At 43.3% G+C, this 14,928-nt stretch overlaps 1 protein-coding gene across 3 annotated transcripts in view; it reads right to left on the minus strand.

The window, feature by feature from the left end:
- TOP2B (DNA topoisomerase II beta) overlaps positions 1 to 14,928 on the minus strand; it is a 123,542-nt gene that overhangs the window by 40,300 nt on the left and 68,314 nt on the right. For all 3 annotated transcript variants that reach the window (XM_073677985.1, XM_073677984.1, XM_073677983.1), the window contains exons 23-27: positions 11,779 to 11,979; positions 9,936 to 10,131; positions 9,741 to 9,832; positions 9,434 to 9,589; positions 7,943 to 8,026 (exon numbers count right to left, since the gene is read on the minus strand). In XM_073677985.1, coding sequence (XP_073534086.1) covers positions 7,943 to 8,026; positions 9,434 to 9,589; positions 9,741 to 9,832; positions 9,936 to 10,131; positions 11,779 to 11,979 — 729 coding nt within the window. The remainder of the gene's footprint in view (positions 1 to 7,942; positions 8,027 to 9,433; positions 9,590 to 9,740; positions 9,833 to 9,935; positions 10,132 to 11,778; positions 11,980 to 14,928) is intronic.

Here is a 14,928-nt window from a genome sequence, read left to right on the forward strand (position 1 = left end):
TGATTTTCCAAGTACCACACCAGGATGGATGCAACTTTATTTTATTTGCCTTTCAACAATCTATGTTAATTTCACATAGCCGTTTAGGAATATTTAGGGAGGGAATATAATGTGTGCTGTCATGAGGGACTCCTGGAAACCCTATTACCGGTAGGTCTAATGCCTACTTTCCAGGACGTCCCTCCTGACAGCACCATCAGGAGAATACCAGAGTATACATTTAGGGGGGGACCACTGCCTGGAGGACCTTCCTTCCGAAGGCCATCTTTTGGCCTGATAGAATGTCCAATTTATAATGTTTACAGAAGGTGTTCAGATTTGTCCAAGTTGCTGCTCTGCAGATCTGGTCCACAGATGCCCCTGCTCTTTCTGCCAATGATGCGGACATAGCTGTGGTAGAATGGGCTCTAATATTTTCTGGAGGGGACTTCCCCTCGGCTAAATAGGCTAGACTAATTACTGATCTGACCAATCTTGCGAATGTAGATTTTGTTGCCTTTTTCCCCCTATTTTTTCCCCCAAACTGTATAAACAGGTTGGAATCTATACGCCAGTCCTTCGTGACCTCTAGGTATTGTAGAACTACTCTCCTGACATCAAGTGAGCGGAAAGTTAGTTCCTGATCATTCTTATAGTCCTGACAAAAAGAGGGTAGAACTACCTCCTGATTCATATGGAAATGGGTAACTACTTTTGGCAAAAAAGCTGGGTCTAACCTGAGGATAATACAATCGTCTAGGCATTTCAAGTATAGGTCTCTAATTGAGAATGCTTGAATTTCCCATATCCTCCTCGCTGTGGTTATTGCGACTAGGAACACTGTCTTAAGTGAGAGGAATTTTATGTTTGATTCTATGAGAGGCTCGAAGGGTTTGTTGCATAGGCTCTTTAGGACCATATTCAAGTCCCATGGTGGGATATGGGTTTTAATTGTTGGTCTTAACCTTGTTGTAGCCTTAACAAATCTTTCTACACATGGATGGTGAGCTAGTGGGTAATCCATGAAAGCACTCAATGCAGCGATTTGTACTTTTAATGTGCTGGGCCTTAGACCTTTTTCAAACCCTGTCTGCAAGAATTCTAATATTTTGGGGACGTCTGGAACGGAACTCTCAGATGCTGTTTGGTACTGTAAACAGAATCTCTTCCAGATTTTTGTATAGATGGCCGATGTTACCGGTTTCCTACTATTTTGCATGGCTGAGATTACTGCATCTGATAGGTCTCTAGATCTCAGGATCTGCCTTTCAGGGTCCATGCCGAAAGCTGGAGAAATTTGAAATTGAAAAGGACCGAACTTTCTGCCCACTGGAAGATTTTGCCCGATAAAGGATTGTAGAAGGTGGTGACGAGGACCTCCCTGATGTTTGAGGAAGGCTACTGATGTCATGTTGTCTGTTAATACTCTGACATGTTGATCTTTTAGATGTTTTTGACCCTTTTTCAACGCCTCCCAGACAGCCTGAAGCTCTCTTAGATTTGATGATCTGGGACGATCCTGCGTTCGCCAGGTACCTTGTAGATATTGACCGTTTACGTGAGCTCCCCAGCCTCTGCTGCTCGCATTGGTAGTGAGAGTCACGAATGGGGTCAACCTCCACATGACTCCTTCCTGTAGGTTGGCTTTGGAGGTCCACCAAGTCAATGATCTTTTGGTTACCTTTGATAAGGAAACCTTTTTGTCCAAATCGACTATTTTCCGATTCCAGGTTGATAGAATTTGTTGCTGCAACTGTCTTGAATGGAATTGGCTCCACCTGACTCCCGGTATGGAAGCTGTCATGAGACCCAGGATTTTCATACATTCCCGAATGGTAACTTTCGTGTTCCTCATGAATTTCTTGATCCTGACTCTGAGCTCTGTCTCTTTTCCGGCAGAAAAGACATTTGTTGTTCTGAGTCTAGAAGGATTCCCAAAAAAATCTTTCTTCTTTCTGGTACAAGATGTGATTTTTCCCAGTTTATAATCCATCCTAAATTTTTCAGGGTCAGGATGGTTGATGTTAGGTTGGACTTTAGCTGCTGTGGAGAGTCTGCCAATACCAGGAAGTCGTCTAGATACTGAATAATTAATATTCCTTGTTCCCTGAGGAACGCCATAACTTTGGCCATCAGTTTGGTAAAGATACGTGTTGCTGAAGAAAGGCCAAACGGAAAACAAGTAAACTGGTAATGTAGAATGGTGTCTCCTTCTTTTAGAGCAAACTGTAGAAATTTTTGACTGAGACGGTGAATTGGGACATGGTAATAGGCCTCTTTGAGATCTATTGTACACATCACCATGTTGTGTCCGATTAAGGGAATTGTCGACCTGATTGATTCCATTTTGAATATTTTGTAAACGACTGATTTGTTTAGAGATTTCAGATTTATTATGGTGCGATAATCACCCCCGGGTTTCTCTATTGAAAAAAGACCCGAGTAAAAGCCCAGGAACTGTTCTGCTTTTGGTACTGGTATTACTGCTCCCGATTTTATTAGCTTCCTCACGTCTGTTAGCAGCCTTTTGGAGACCTGGGCGGAATGGGTTGTTGTCAGGTGAAACCTTCCCTGCGGAATCTGTCCGAATTCTATCTTGTAGCCCTCTGCGATAGACTGGAGAATCCATGGGCTGTTGGTAATCTTCATCCAAGTCCCGTGGAAAAGTTGGAGTCTTCCTCCCACTTTCCTGGGGTCATCTTCTACGTGTTAGCACTTGTTAGAGGGAAGGAGATTCCTCGAGATACCTCCCTTCTGGTAGCTCCATCTACCGGACTTCCCTTTTCCGGAATATTCTGGCTTTTTGCTGGTAACGAGGTTTCCGAAAGGAGGACACCTTCTTAGGTTTCTCCTCCAGAAAACCCTTTTTTTCCCATCTGAGGCCTTCTCCAGTATTTCATCCAATACTGGACCAAACACCCGGAGGCCTGAAAAGGGATTGGCACATAATTTACTTTTAGAATGACTGTCACCTGACCAGGTTTTTAGCCATATTGCTCTTCGGGATGCAGTAGAAAGGGCCCCATTCCGAGCAGCAAATCTTATTGATTCTGCCGAACCCTGTTGCCATCTTAAGTAGTGGAATAGAGTCGAGGATCTCCTCTCTGGATGTCTTCCTCCTCAGGTGGTCTTCCAGTTGTTCCAACCATATACTCATAGATCTTGCAACTGAAGTGGATGCGATATTGGCTTTTTATTATTGCTCCAGATGTTCCCAGGTCTTTTTAAGGAGACTGTCTGCTTTCCTATCCATTGCATCCTTTAGAGATGATGAATCCTCAAATGGGATGGATGTTTTTTTCGCTACCCTGGCAATCGGGATATCAATTTTTGGGGTTTCCTCCCATAATTTTATATCTTCTGGTTCGAATGGTAGGCGAGTTCTGAAGCTTGTGAGAATTATTAGCTTCTTCTCTGTGTCCTCCCACTCTTCCAGGATCATTGTCTTAATGTGATTATTCACGGGAAAAACCTTATTCCTGCACTGATGATGGTTGGTAAGTGTCTTCTATCTGCATAGTGTTTCTTACTGCAGTTTACAGTGTATCGGTATCTTCCCAGGAGAAGAGATATTTTTTCTTCTCTTCTGGAGGGTTAATGATAAGAGTCTTCCCTCTCCTGATCGGGGGCAGATAAATCCGACAACTCTTCTTCCCCAGAACTGGACTCCCGCTCCTGACGTGGCCTCTCGAGACGGGGCGCACCCTGAGGAGCTTGTGGAACGACTAAGTCTGTGACAGTACTCTGCACTTCCTCTCTTACTATGGCTCTTAAGTCTGACATGAAGGAGGAATGTTCTTTGACAATTTTTGCAATACAGGTAGAGCATAACTGTTTTCCGTATGTTTCCGGTAGTTTCTTGTTACAGATGGTGCATCTCCTTTTCTTAGGAGCTGATGTCATAGAGTCTTTTTTAGGTGTCTCCTTGTCCTAAAAAGACAAGGAGCACAATACTTTTACTACCGTATATCAATGGGAATGAGGTGAGAAGAGGGGAAGTACCCAGTAAACTTACTTGGGCTGGAGGTTCAGTCAGAATGTCAGTGGTTTGATCTGCCATTGCTGCTGTGCTGGTTGACTGATAACCTTAGTCCCATCCCCCCTTAAATAGATCTCACCTGTCTTCCATTTAAATCGTCAGAAAAAAAGGCCGTTTCTCCTTTAATTTTAAGTTTGGCGACATTTTTTTCAAATTTTCCGGAAGTGCGTTCCACCGTGGAACGCACGCCAGTTACTAGAGGTTCGCGTATCACTCCCTCTGTAACCGGAAGTGCCGTCTCCACCATCTTGCGCACGCTGGAGTACGCAGGCAGCAGCAGCCAGAACCAAGAGCCCCCTTTGCGGGGAAGAAGGTTCCACTCCCACCGGAAAAAAAGGCCCCTTGATTCAGAGGGGTGTCGGCCTCCGGACCCTGGCAGGAGGGAGGGGAGGAGTGCGAGGACCCCGGCCCGATCCTCCTGCGCCCGGCTTCAGGAACTCCTGCTCCCGGAACGTAACCTCTTCTGTGTCCGTCCCTGATAGGGACAGGAAAAACACTGGAGTGAGGGGCCTTTTAACCTCTTGTGTGTTTCCTGTCCCTATCAAGGATATGAAGGACGACCTCCTGATGGTGCTGTCAGGAGGGACGTCCTGGAAACATCCATTTCAAGGGCATATCCTCTTCAGCGTAAGGCAACATGACCTCTCCAAGTATTTTAGTATATGCAAACTGGTCCATGATCCCTGGTATGCGGTAAATAGGTCCGGCACCATAGTAAGGGAACATCCCCATATCATGATGCTTGCACCACCATGATTCACTGTCTTCAGAGTGTACTGTGGCTTGAATGCAGGGTTTGGGGGTCATCTGACGAACTGTCTGCGCCCCTTGGACCCAAAAAGAACAATTTTACTTCTATTAGTCCACACAATGTTTCTCCAATACTTTTTAGGCCAGCTGACTGGTTCTTTTGTAAATTGTATCCGCTTCAGTACATGTCTTTTTTTTTTTTTTTTAACAGCGGGACTTTGTGGGGACTTCTTGCTAAGAGTTTAGCTTCACCCAGGCGTCTTCTAACTGTCACAGTACTCACAGGTAACTTGAGACTGTCTTTGATCATCCTAGAGCTGATCATTGGCTGAGCCTTTGCCATTCTGGCTATTCTTCGATCCATTCGAATGGTAGTCTTCTTTTTTTTCCACGTCTCTCTGGCTTTACTTTCCATTTTAAAACATTGGAGATCATTTTAGCTGAACAGCCTATCATTGTCTGCAATTCTTTATAAGTTTTACCCTCTCCAATTAACTTTTTAATCAAAGTACGCTGTTCTTCTGAACAACGTCTCCAACGACACATATTTCTCAGGCTTTCAAGGAAAAATGCATGTACAACATGTGCTGGCTTCATCCTTAAATAAGGGCCCCATGTTCCACCCCTGTTTCTTCACAGAATGATTGACCTCACTGACTGAACTCCACACTGCTATTATTTTGAACACACCCCCTTTCAATTAATTATTCAAATACACAGACTCAAAAACATGCAGATCATGAATGCGGAGTATTGTGGTTTTCTTACAATCTACTGCACCAGCTGATAAATTGTTTGACATGTGGAAATATAATTTATACCGAAAACAGTGATTAATCTGGTTAATCATATTGGACTGCTATTATTTTGAACACTACTGTATCATTTCTAATATTAAATATCAGACAATGGAACATATTCTCTTTTTTTATTTTAGGATTGCAGTTTTCTTTTTCTATTTTCTGTATATGATTATGAGGGCAGCCATCATTTATAGCGGACCTTTGGCTGTTTCGGTACAGACCACGGACTGGGACATCCAAAGGACAGGAAACACTGGTGTCCCAAATCATGCAGCCTCCCTCCACCTGGCATTTCAATTTCATCAATATCTGCATCCTTGGGATTCAGATCATAAAGAATAAATTAATGGAACAGAAAGCCATCAGCCTGTGCGTCTGACAGCAAAGTGGGCGCTATGATGTCACTACATTGTTCCAGTTGTGCGGAGCCTCAGTACACTGCACAGACCTGAGCAGCACATCAAGGTAATGGGGTTGGGAGAGAAGGGGCTGCCAGCAGACCTCATAACCTGTGAAGACATAATACTGTGTGGGGGACGCAGGGTTGGGCGGACATCCTATTGTGTTGGGAGCTGTTGATCAAGGTACGAGAGCCGAATAAGAAGCCCTATCGTAACATGTGTTAGCAATAGCGGCTGGTCAACAGACTTAATTCTGCTCAGTGTTCAGTGATAAAATATAAAACTATAATAATAATCAGAATTAAGTTTGGCCTGTTGGTTCAGCCCTCTGCCAGTCAGGGTCTCCCATTTGGCCCCTTGGGAAAAATAATTGCCCACCCCTGATTTAGAGATATACTTTACAGCAGCCAAATTTAACATTTTAAACAATAAATGGTGAGGAGTCATTCACTTCTACAGAAGATTTTCTCGACATGCTTGGTGCATGCTAGGTGATCTGTGCAGAAGTCATTGTGCAATGAGGCCAACCATGACCACCACCACTTGTGAACGATGGATCTTTTCTACATCTGTGTGTTTGCAATTATAATTAAAAAACTACTGAAACTTCGATTGAAAGATTCTAGGATTTCATGTAGTGCTGTATCAGTGGTCCCCAACCTTTTTTGCACCAGGGACCGGCTTGAAGCAAGATAATTTTTCCATGGCCCAGCAAGGAGGGGGTGGGGTGGGCGGGGCTTTGGTCATATGGGGGCGGGGTAATGGAGGGATTTGGAGTTTAGTGCATACTTATCATATAGTGTAGACCAGGTCCCCGCCAGGAGCTATGCCAGGAGCCCCACATAATGTGCTGTGCCAGGAGCTGCATCACTGAGGCCCCATCACGCCCTGCAGCAGGACATCTCTCACCCCCCCGTGCATCTCTCACCCCCCCCGTGCATCTCTCATCCACCCCCCGTGCATCTCTCATCCACCCCCCGTGCATCTCTCATCCACCCCCCGTGCATCTCTCATCTCTCCCCTCCCTCCCATGTGCATCTCTCATCTCTCCCCTCCCCCCATGTGCATCTCTCATCTCTCCCCTCCCTCCCATGTGCATCTCTCATCTCTCCCCTCCCCCCCATGTGGATCCCTCATCTCTCCCCTCCCCCATGTGCATCTCTCATCTCTCCCCCATGTGGATCTCTCATCTCTCCCCTCCCCCATGTGCATCTCTCATCTCTCCCCTCCCCCCATGTGCATCTCCCATTCCCCCCACTCCTAGTTAATTGTATTTAAAAAAAAATAAAACTTGTTATACTTACCCCCATGCGATCCCTGCAGAATCCTGGCGCTCGTCCAAATCGCTGACACCAGGTTCTCCTGACTTCCGGCCATGTGACGGCGCCGTCACATGACCGGAAGTCAGGGGAATCATGAAGGTGCTGCCGCAGCAGCGCAGCGCTAAGATGTCCCGGACCCGGCGCTTAGCATGCGGCCGGGGGCCCCATGAGGAGAGAGACGCACAAGAGGGGGGCTCCGAGGGGGCTCCTACCGGCCGGGCCCCATACTGGAGTCAGGGCAGTCATGCTCTGATGGCGGCCCTGCTGGAGGCTGGAGGGGCCCCCTCTCCCCGCGGACCGGCTGAAAAACCCCAACGGCCCGGTCCTGATCCGCGGACCGGCGGTTGGGGACCTCTGCTGTAGGGTATTTAAAAAAATAAATATATAAAAATACATTACACAGAAGCTCGATTTAGACAAGAGGTCACTCAGTGAAGTCACGTTCCAGATAAAATTACATTCAAATTATATTCAAATATTGCTACACAATTTACTAAGTACATGAGGTGTAAAGGATTTTACATCAATGTCTTATCAGTGGGAACCCTACCTTAGAACGACAACATATTGCCAAGTTCATGAAATCAACATTTAGTGTACTGTTATTAGTAGTAGATTCTTCATCATAAGAATGAAGTCTAAACTTACATCAAGCTCATCAATAAAAGCAGCCAAATCTTCTTTCCAGAGGTCGGATGGAGATTTTCTCTTTAGATCATTTAGTTCTTTCTCCTAAAACATGAATATTTTTTTGATCATTTTTTTTTTTATTATTATTATATTGCCCAAACAGTGAATGGAGGACTCTTCTCATCGTTCTCATAACTCACTGAATGGTGACAACAAAGAACACTACATACATTTGAGACAAGATCATTAAACTAATGGCCACTGACCGCTTAATTAGGGGACAAGCAACTTATATTTATTTACTTTTTGACAAAAATGTAAGCTCATGAATTTCATGCACCAACATTTTTGGAAATCAGTAAAGTAACACCATCTGAGTAGAGAGTTGAAGGGAAATATTTACCCAATCACATCCATGGATGCTCATACATGAAAGAACATGATCATTTAAAGACTTCTTCTATGATGACTGAGTAGAGATGAGTGAATTGATTAGCAGGTCCCTGGTCCAGCAACCACATCAGTAATCAGTGGCCGCCGGATGGGAGCTTTGCGGAACTGCCTGATGTCTTTTCTGGTAAGTAGGCCCAATGTGACATTGTTGCAGCGTGATGCCAGCTTGATGTCATGCTGGGCCTAATAATCAGCAGCAGTGCCAAGATTGCCAACAGTTAGGAGGTGCTTCACAGGGCTTTGTCCAAAGGCCACTGCTTACTGATGTTGTTGCTGGACTAGGGTCCTGCCAATCAATTGCTTATCTTTCTAATTAATGTATTGTAAATGGGTTGGACACATTTTGTGACAGATGCTCATCAAATCAATGTTACCGCAAAACTTAGCAAGTAATAATGAATACTGGAGAAGAATGGGGTTATACCTGCACTGTCTGACTAATTCCAGTTTAGATCAAATTATTTTGACCGGGTAAGGATATAACTGCATCTCGTTTTTCTACACACATTGGGTTTCCTTTGGCATATTGAGGGTCAGTATGAATCGGCACACATTTTTATTTCAATATATAGGAAGGCACAGTATACTTCATTTTAATCATGTAAAGTTTAGATAGTCATTGAGGTGTTGCCACTAAAGAGGCAGACCACCAACATGTGTATGGCCAGCATTACTTAGCTGAAGCTCAGATGCTCCTTTTAAAACCCCTCTGGTTATATAAGCTAAAGGCTGCATTCACATAGCCGTATTTTGGTCAGTATTTTCCATCAGTATTTGTAAGCGAAACCCAGGAGTGGGTGAAAAATACAGAAGTAGTGACGTGTTTCTATTATACTTTTCCTATGATTGTTCCACTCCTGGTTTTGGCTTACAAATACTGATGTGAAATAATGACCAAAATACTGCCATGTGAACGGAGCCTTCTGGCTTCTTTACCTAAGAAACAGGTGCAGCCGTTTTGATCAATTCATAAAGGTGCACGCTACTAACTGACAATTTGTCACATCATAAAAAAATATTACTGTGGCTGTCCATTGACCAATATTAGTACCATACCTTCATGTCCCTCTGTTTAATCAGCTCATCTACTTTCTCCTTGGAAAGGCTCCACAGAGACATATTGAGAATGTAGTTAAAATCTGGCCCTGAAGTAGCACCTGAATCTGAGGAATTATCATCATTCGGATCTTGCATATCATCTTCCTCTGTAGACTGTAAAAACATTAGATGATCAGAGGGATATTAGATTTGTCCATCATCATCAATCACATAAAGGAGCTATTGAACTAAGTGACACTGATAACACCCAGATGTCCAGCAAATGGTACTGTGACATTCAGTTGGAAATGTGAGTTTGGCCCACCTTTTCCTGCGCTTCTTTCCAAGCTTTAACAGGGTCAGACTCAAACCCCTTCTGCAACAACATCTGAATTAGTTCCCTTTTGGACTTGTTTTCTAAAAAGAAAAAAATTCATTAACCAATTATATAGTGGAGGTTATGAAGGTGTATGTGTGTACATAAATATTTGCAGTGACTAAATAGCAGAAGAAGGATTACCTATTGTAATCTTCCCTTGAATCTTCTCAAGGATAAATCTGGCTTGATTGTTAAGTCTTGCAGCCTCAGCTCCCAACATTCCCATCAACCACTCTTTGCGTAGACCATAGTAATGTAATCTAAGATCGAAAAATTCCTTCAGAATATCCTGAACAGTTTCATACTTTTTAAGACAGCCCATGTGATCAAACAAAACCTAAAAGAAAGAAAAACAAAAAGATCAAAATTGGAACATCATAGTAGTCAATGTAAATTCATTTGCAAACCGAGTCTCTTTTCACATTGGTGTCACACCTTCCCTTGACTATGGAGCTATAACAGATATTGCTGGATTCATTCTGAAATCCTGAATTGGGGGCTATCAGGGTTTCTGTATTTTTCACTGCATGAACTCAATCTACCAGTCATTAGGATACGGGAAAGCCATATGGGGTATTCTTAAGTTCTCTCCAGAAGCTCACAGCTCAGCAGTCTCCTCACTTCCTGGTTGCTGGGGAGGCAGGTACTTCTCCTTGAGAGACAGTTCTACTCAGCTTCATTCTGTTACTGTTCTGAAGTCTACTCTGTTATCGTCATATTTGCATACACAGCTCATCTCATGATTAGTCTACCTCTCTCCTCCCTACTCCTCTGCTTCTCCCCTCTGCAAATCCCTTTATTGGCTCCCAATTTCCCAACATATCCAGTCTAAACTACTAACATTGACCTACAAGGCCATCCATAATCTGTCTCCTCTTTATATATTCAAATTAATCTCCCACTATCTTCCCACATGTAATCTTTGGTCCTCCAAAGACCTTCTTCACTCCTCCAGAGTATGCCTCATCCTCTGGAATTCTGTGCCCCAACACATCAGAATATCCACCGCATTCAGAACGTACAGACAGAACTTGAAAACCCATCTCTTCAAAAAAGCTTACAGATGGCAATAACTCCGCTGTCACCTCTCCACCAGCGAAGCTGCCACAATCCCCCAACCTACTGTTTCCTTCCCTATTACCAGTAAGACTAAGCCTGAAAGGGCAGGGCCCCCTGTCCCAGTCTGTCATTGTTAGTCCATTCATAGTAATTTATATTTGCATGTAACCCCCCTTCTAATGTACAGCTGCATGGACTCAATGGTGAACTAAAAATAAATAATAATATTATTAATAATAATAATAAAATAGGAAAATAGCTCTGCAAACGCCCTATGCTGGGGGCCAGGGGCTGTGATTATGCCAGACTGATAAGAGAAGCTCTGTCAGGAGCTGAAGGAGGCGAGTACCCAAGTACAGAAATCACTGAAAACAAACCCAGCAAATACCACAGCTTTCTATGTACATTGCCTATTAACAGTGAAGTTGTGTCTCAGCCCCTAGCTTCTGCTGTCTTCTGAATACATAGCAAAAACTTGCTGACAGATTCCCTTTAAAATGAATCATTCACTTTCAGGAAAGAGGTGTAAAATACATAAAATAACACACTCAGCAGGTACTCAACCTCACTGGGTCTAGCGCCAAATTTCCGCAGCTGTTCTGGTCCCAGTGTAATGACAACTGTGACGTCACGTGAAAGCATACAAACTTTTATAATTTCATGGTTTCTAATAACGAGAATAGCCTTTTTAAGGAAACTAAATCACCAATTTCCCTAAATTGGAGGAAAGTAGGCAATATAGTGCATGAAATTATATAGTAACATGGTATATATTTACTAATGGAAGTGAGAAAAGCTCAGATAAAACTTATACCAACAGAAAATAAGCAGAGGAATGAGAAAAGGAAACCGGTCTAGTGTCTGCAGTGTAATGTAATATTATCTAGAAAGAGAAATATAAGGACATCTTACAGAAACAACGTACCATAGAATTGCAGGTAAGAGTGGTCTGAAGTTTGAAGACTTTGTGCAATCCGGCAGCTTCTGCTTGGGCCAGTTTTTCTTCTGTCATTTTTACAACAAATTTCACAGTTGCATCAGTGTGGTACTCCTTGTAATCGGATATTAGGGCTGGTGTTTTCTCTGTGCCATTAAGCATAGGCTCCAAAACCTGTTCCTTGTAAACCTGTGGAGATATGACACTTTAATAAATATACAGGGTAAAAAAAAAAAGAAATAAAGTACTCAAATACTACTCAGGACCAGCAGCGTTTTGGACACAGCGTATTTTCGCTGCGTCCAAAATGCTGCGTTCTACATTACAAGCACAGGTATGGGATTTATAGAAATCTCATGCCCACTGTACTTATATTTAACGCTGCGTAAACTTCAGGGCTGTGGAGTCGGAGTGGGAGTCGGTGTCCATTTTGGTGGAGTCGGAATCGAAGTTGGTATAAAATGGACCGACTCGGACTCCTAAAATATATAATAAATTGGGTACAGTAGTTCAATGCAGTTTGTGGGGAGTATTTTTTCATAAGAATTTGGGAAAGTTATGAAATGTCCTATGAATGTCTGTCCTATTCCTGATCTAAGGATCTAGACTTTTAGCTGAGATGAATCTATGCTACAGTAAATTTATCACTTAAAGATGAGCCATGTATGAGGGAGTTGAAGTCGTGAGGTCGGAGACATGGAAATTGAGGAGTCGGAGTTGGAGGTTTGTCTCACCGACTCCACAGCCGTGGTAAACTCACCCGCGGTGCAGGTTTACGAGCATGCCAATTTCTGTAGCAGAGACTCTGGTCTCCACTGCATGGCTTCCCCAATAGCCAATCATTAGATGCGGTAAATCCGCATAGTTCCCTAATAACACATGCGTTTTAAAGAATGCAGCGATTTGGACGCAGCGAAAATACGCTGCTATTCCTGATTGTGGGCACATAGCCTTACAGGCCAAAACAGAGTCTTTTCACTGAGTGGCTCCCCTCACTAGCACATCCTTTGAATGGCAATTAAATGGCCAAACACATGTTTTTCTCTTTAACCTCTTCCCGACATCTGCTGTACAAGTACAGTGCTACAATTTTGCTGGCTTACAAGCATCAACATCAGCAATGTGGCACCACTAAAAAAATTGTGGTAGCACGTAAAAACGAAATTAAAACAAAAAAATAACTTGGTATTGTCGCATCCAGAATGACCTGATCTATAAAATTGTTTTAATATTTACCCTGTACGATGAAAACAGTAAAAAAAAACACGACAAAAATATAGACCATTTTTCATAGTACTAACACACAATAAATGGATATATATGTAATACATGGTACCACTGAAAACATCATCTCGTCCAACAGTACTCATACACAGCTTTCAGATATAACTTTTTTATTTTTTTGCTATCAAAATATGACGATGCATAAACAAATTATTTGTTGTAAAAATTTGCTTTTAGTGTGCGAAAGTAGTAAAACTTAAAAACCCTATATAGACCTTTGTAAGGAGTTTTGGGAACACAATCATTGTATCACAACACGGACAGGCTGTACTTGACTGTTTGAACATCTAAGGGAGACATAATAGCGGTCCGTGTGGTCTCATTTGCAGGCTGGATACGTGTCCTGGGACCTAGGCACGGCTTAGACTTATGCTGTAAAGCTGAAATGATTGTAAAGACAGGCACATTGGGACCTTGCAACTGAATTAAAGAAATGATCTATCAGTTTTTATGACATCCATAAATGATCTATCTCGTGCTGTTACTTTACCTATTGTTGTCATTTGAGATTGTGTAATGTTACAATTTTCTGTTACTTTGTAAATGTTTTTGACCACTATACTAGAAGACATGTGACGCACTCAAGGGTATTTGAACCTGGCCCCACTGAGAGCCTTGAAAATGCATCTGGAGACATGATATGGCCACAGGCCGAGTGCTCTATGCCCTCCCTATTATTCCTATTTTGGTTCATACTGCATGGAGGCTTGTGCTGCCCTGCGACGATCTCTGCCATCTCAAAGCGGTACTTGAGTTATTGAACCACTACCGACAGCGATTCTCCTGCTTCATTACATCTTGTCAACAGTGCCGCTCCTTCTCTTTCGCTCACTCTGCTCTGCCAACTGGGCATCATTGCCAATGTCATGTTAATTGATAGCCGGCTGCTGAAGGGTGAAATGGCTGTCAATCAACATGAAGTCGGCAGTCACGCTCCCTCGACAGAGAAGAGCAGAAGAGAAGGAACTGCTCTGTCAACAGGAGATATTGCTGGCAGGAGCGGTCGTTGGCCGATCTGAGCTGGTAGAGATTGCTGCAGGACAGCACAGGCAGGCAGTTAATAACTGCGTGCCGATAAGTAGTTTGCCCCATAGGAAAAAATATATAAACAAGTCCCAAATAACCATTTTAAACATGTGCTCACCTGGGGTAAATGCATATCTAATACTGATGCAAAAAAGCCAGCTCTTTTTGGTGAACAGGGCCAAAATGATCCTTCTCATCAAAAAGATTCAGACTGCCCATCACTAGCTCCCACACTGATCTGCGGCTCCTCTTGTCTCTACGCTGTGTGAACCAGGAGGTATCGGCAGTGAGGATTACTCATGCTGAGAGTCTCTGGTCTGAACTCCACTGGGGCATGTTCTGTATGTTCCACCTCTGTGACATTGCCTGCTTATGACCGGACAGAGTCACAGAGGTGGAAAAAGCACACACCCCCTGCGAAGACTCTGTTACCACCCATGTGGCTGAAGGGAAAACTTAGATAAAACTTTAAAACTCCTTATCTCGTAAACAACAAGGTCCATTACAAAGCGGAAAAAAACCATGTGTTAATCTGTTCTTCAGCTAACATCTGCAGATGTAGCCGGTTTAAGGCTGTGTGCCCACGATGAGTTTTTTAAGCGTTTCCGCAGCGGCAAAAACGCTTAAAAAACGCATGGTAGAAGGCCTGCCATGGTCCCCAATGATAATCCGCATGTGCTGTGCACATGCTGCAGAAATTTACGCTGCGGGTTATCATTGCGGGAAAAAAACGCAGCACTACCAATTATTTTGCGGAAGCGCTGCGTTTTCGCCACCATTGACTTTCATTGGAACACATGGAATCCGCATCACTGCATCTGTACATGC

This window comes from Phyllobates terribilis, unplaced genomic scaffold, assembly GCF_046119375.1.
Source record: "Phyllobates terribilis strain yellow unplaced genomic scaffold, ASM4611937v1 Scaffold_4__5_contigs__length_816908805, whole genome shotgun sequence".
Lineage (NCBI taxonomy): Eukaryota > Metazoa > Chordata > Amphibia > Anura > Dendrobatidae > Phyllobates > Phyllobates terribilis.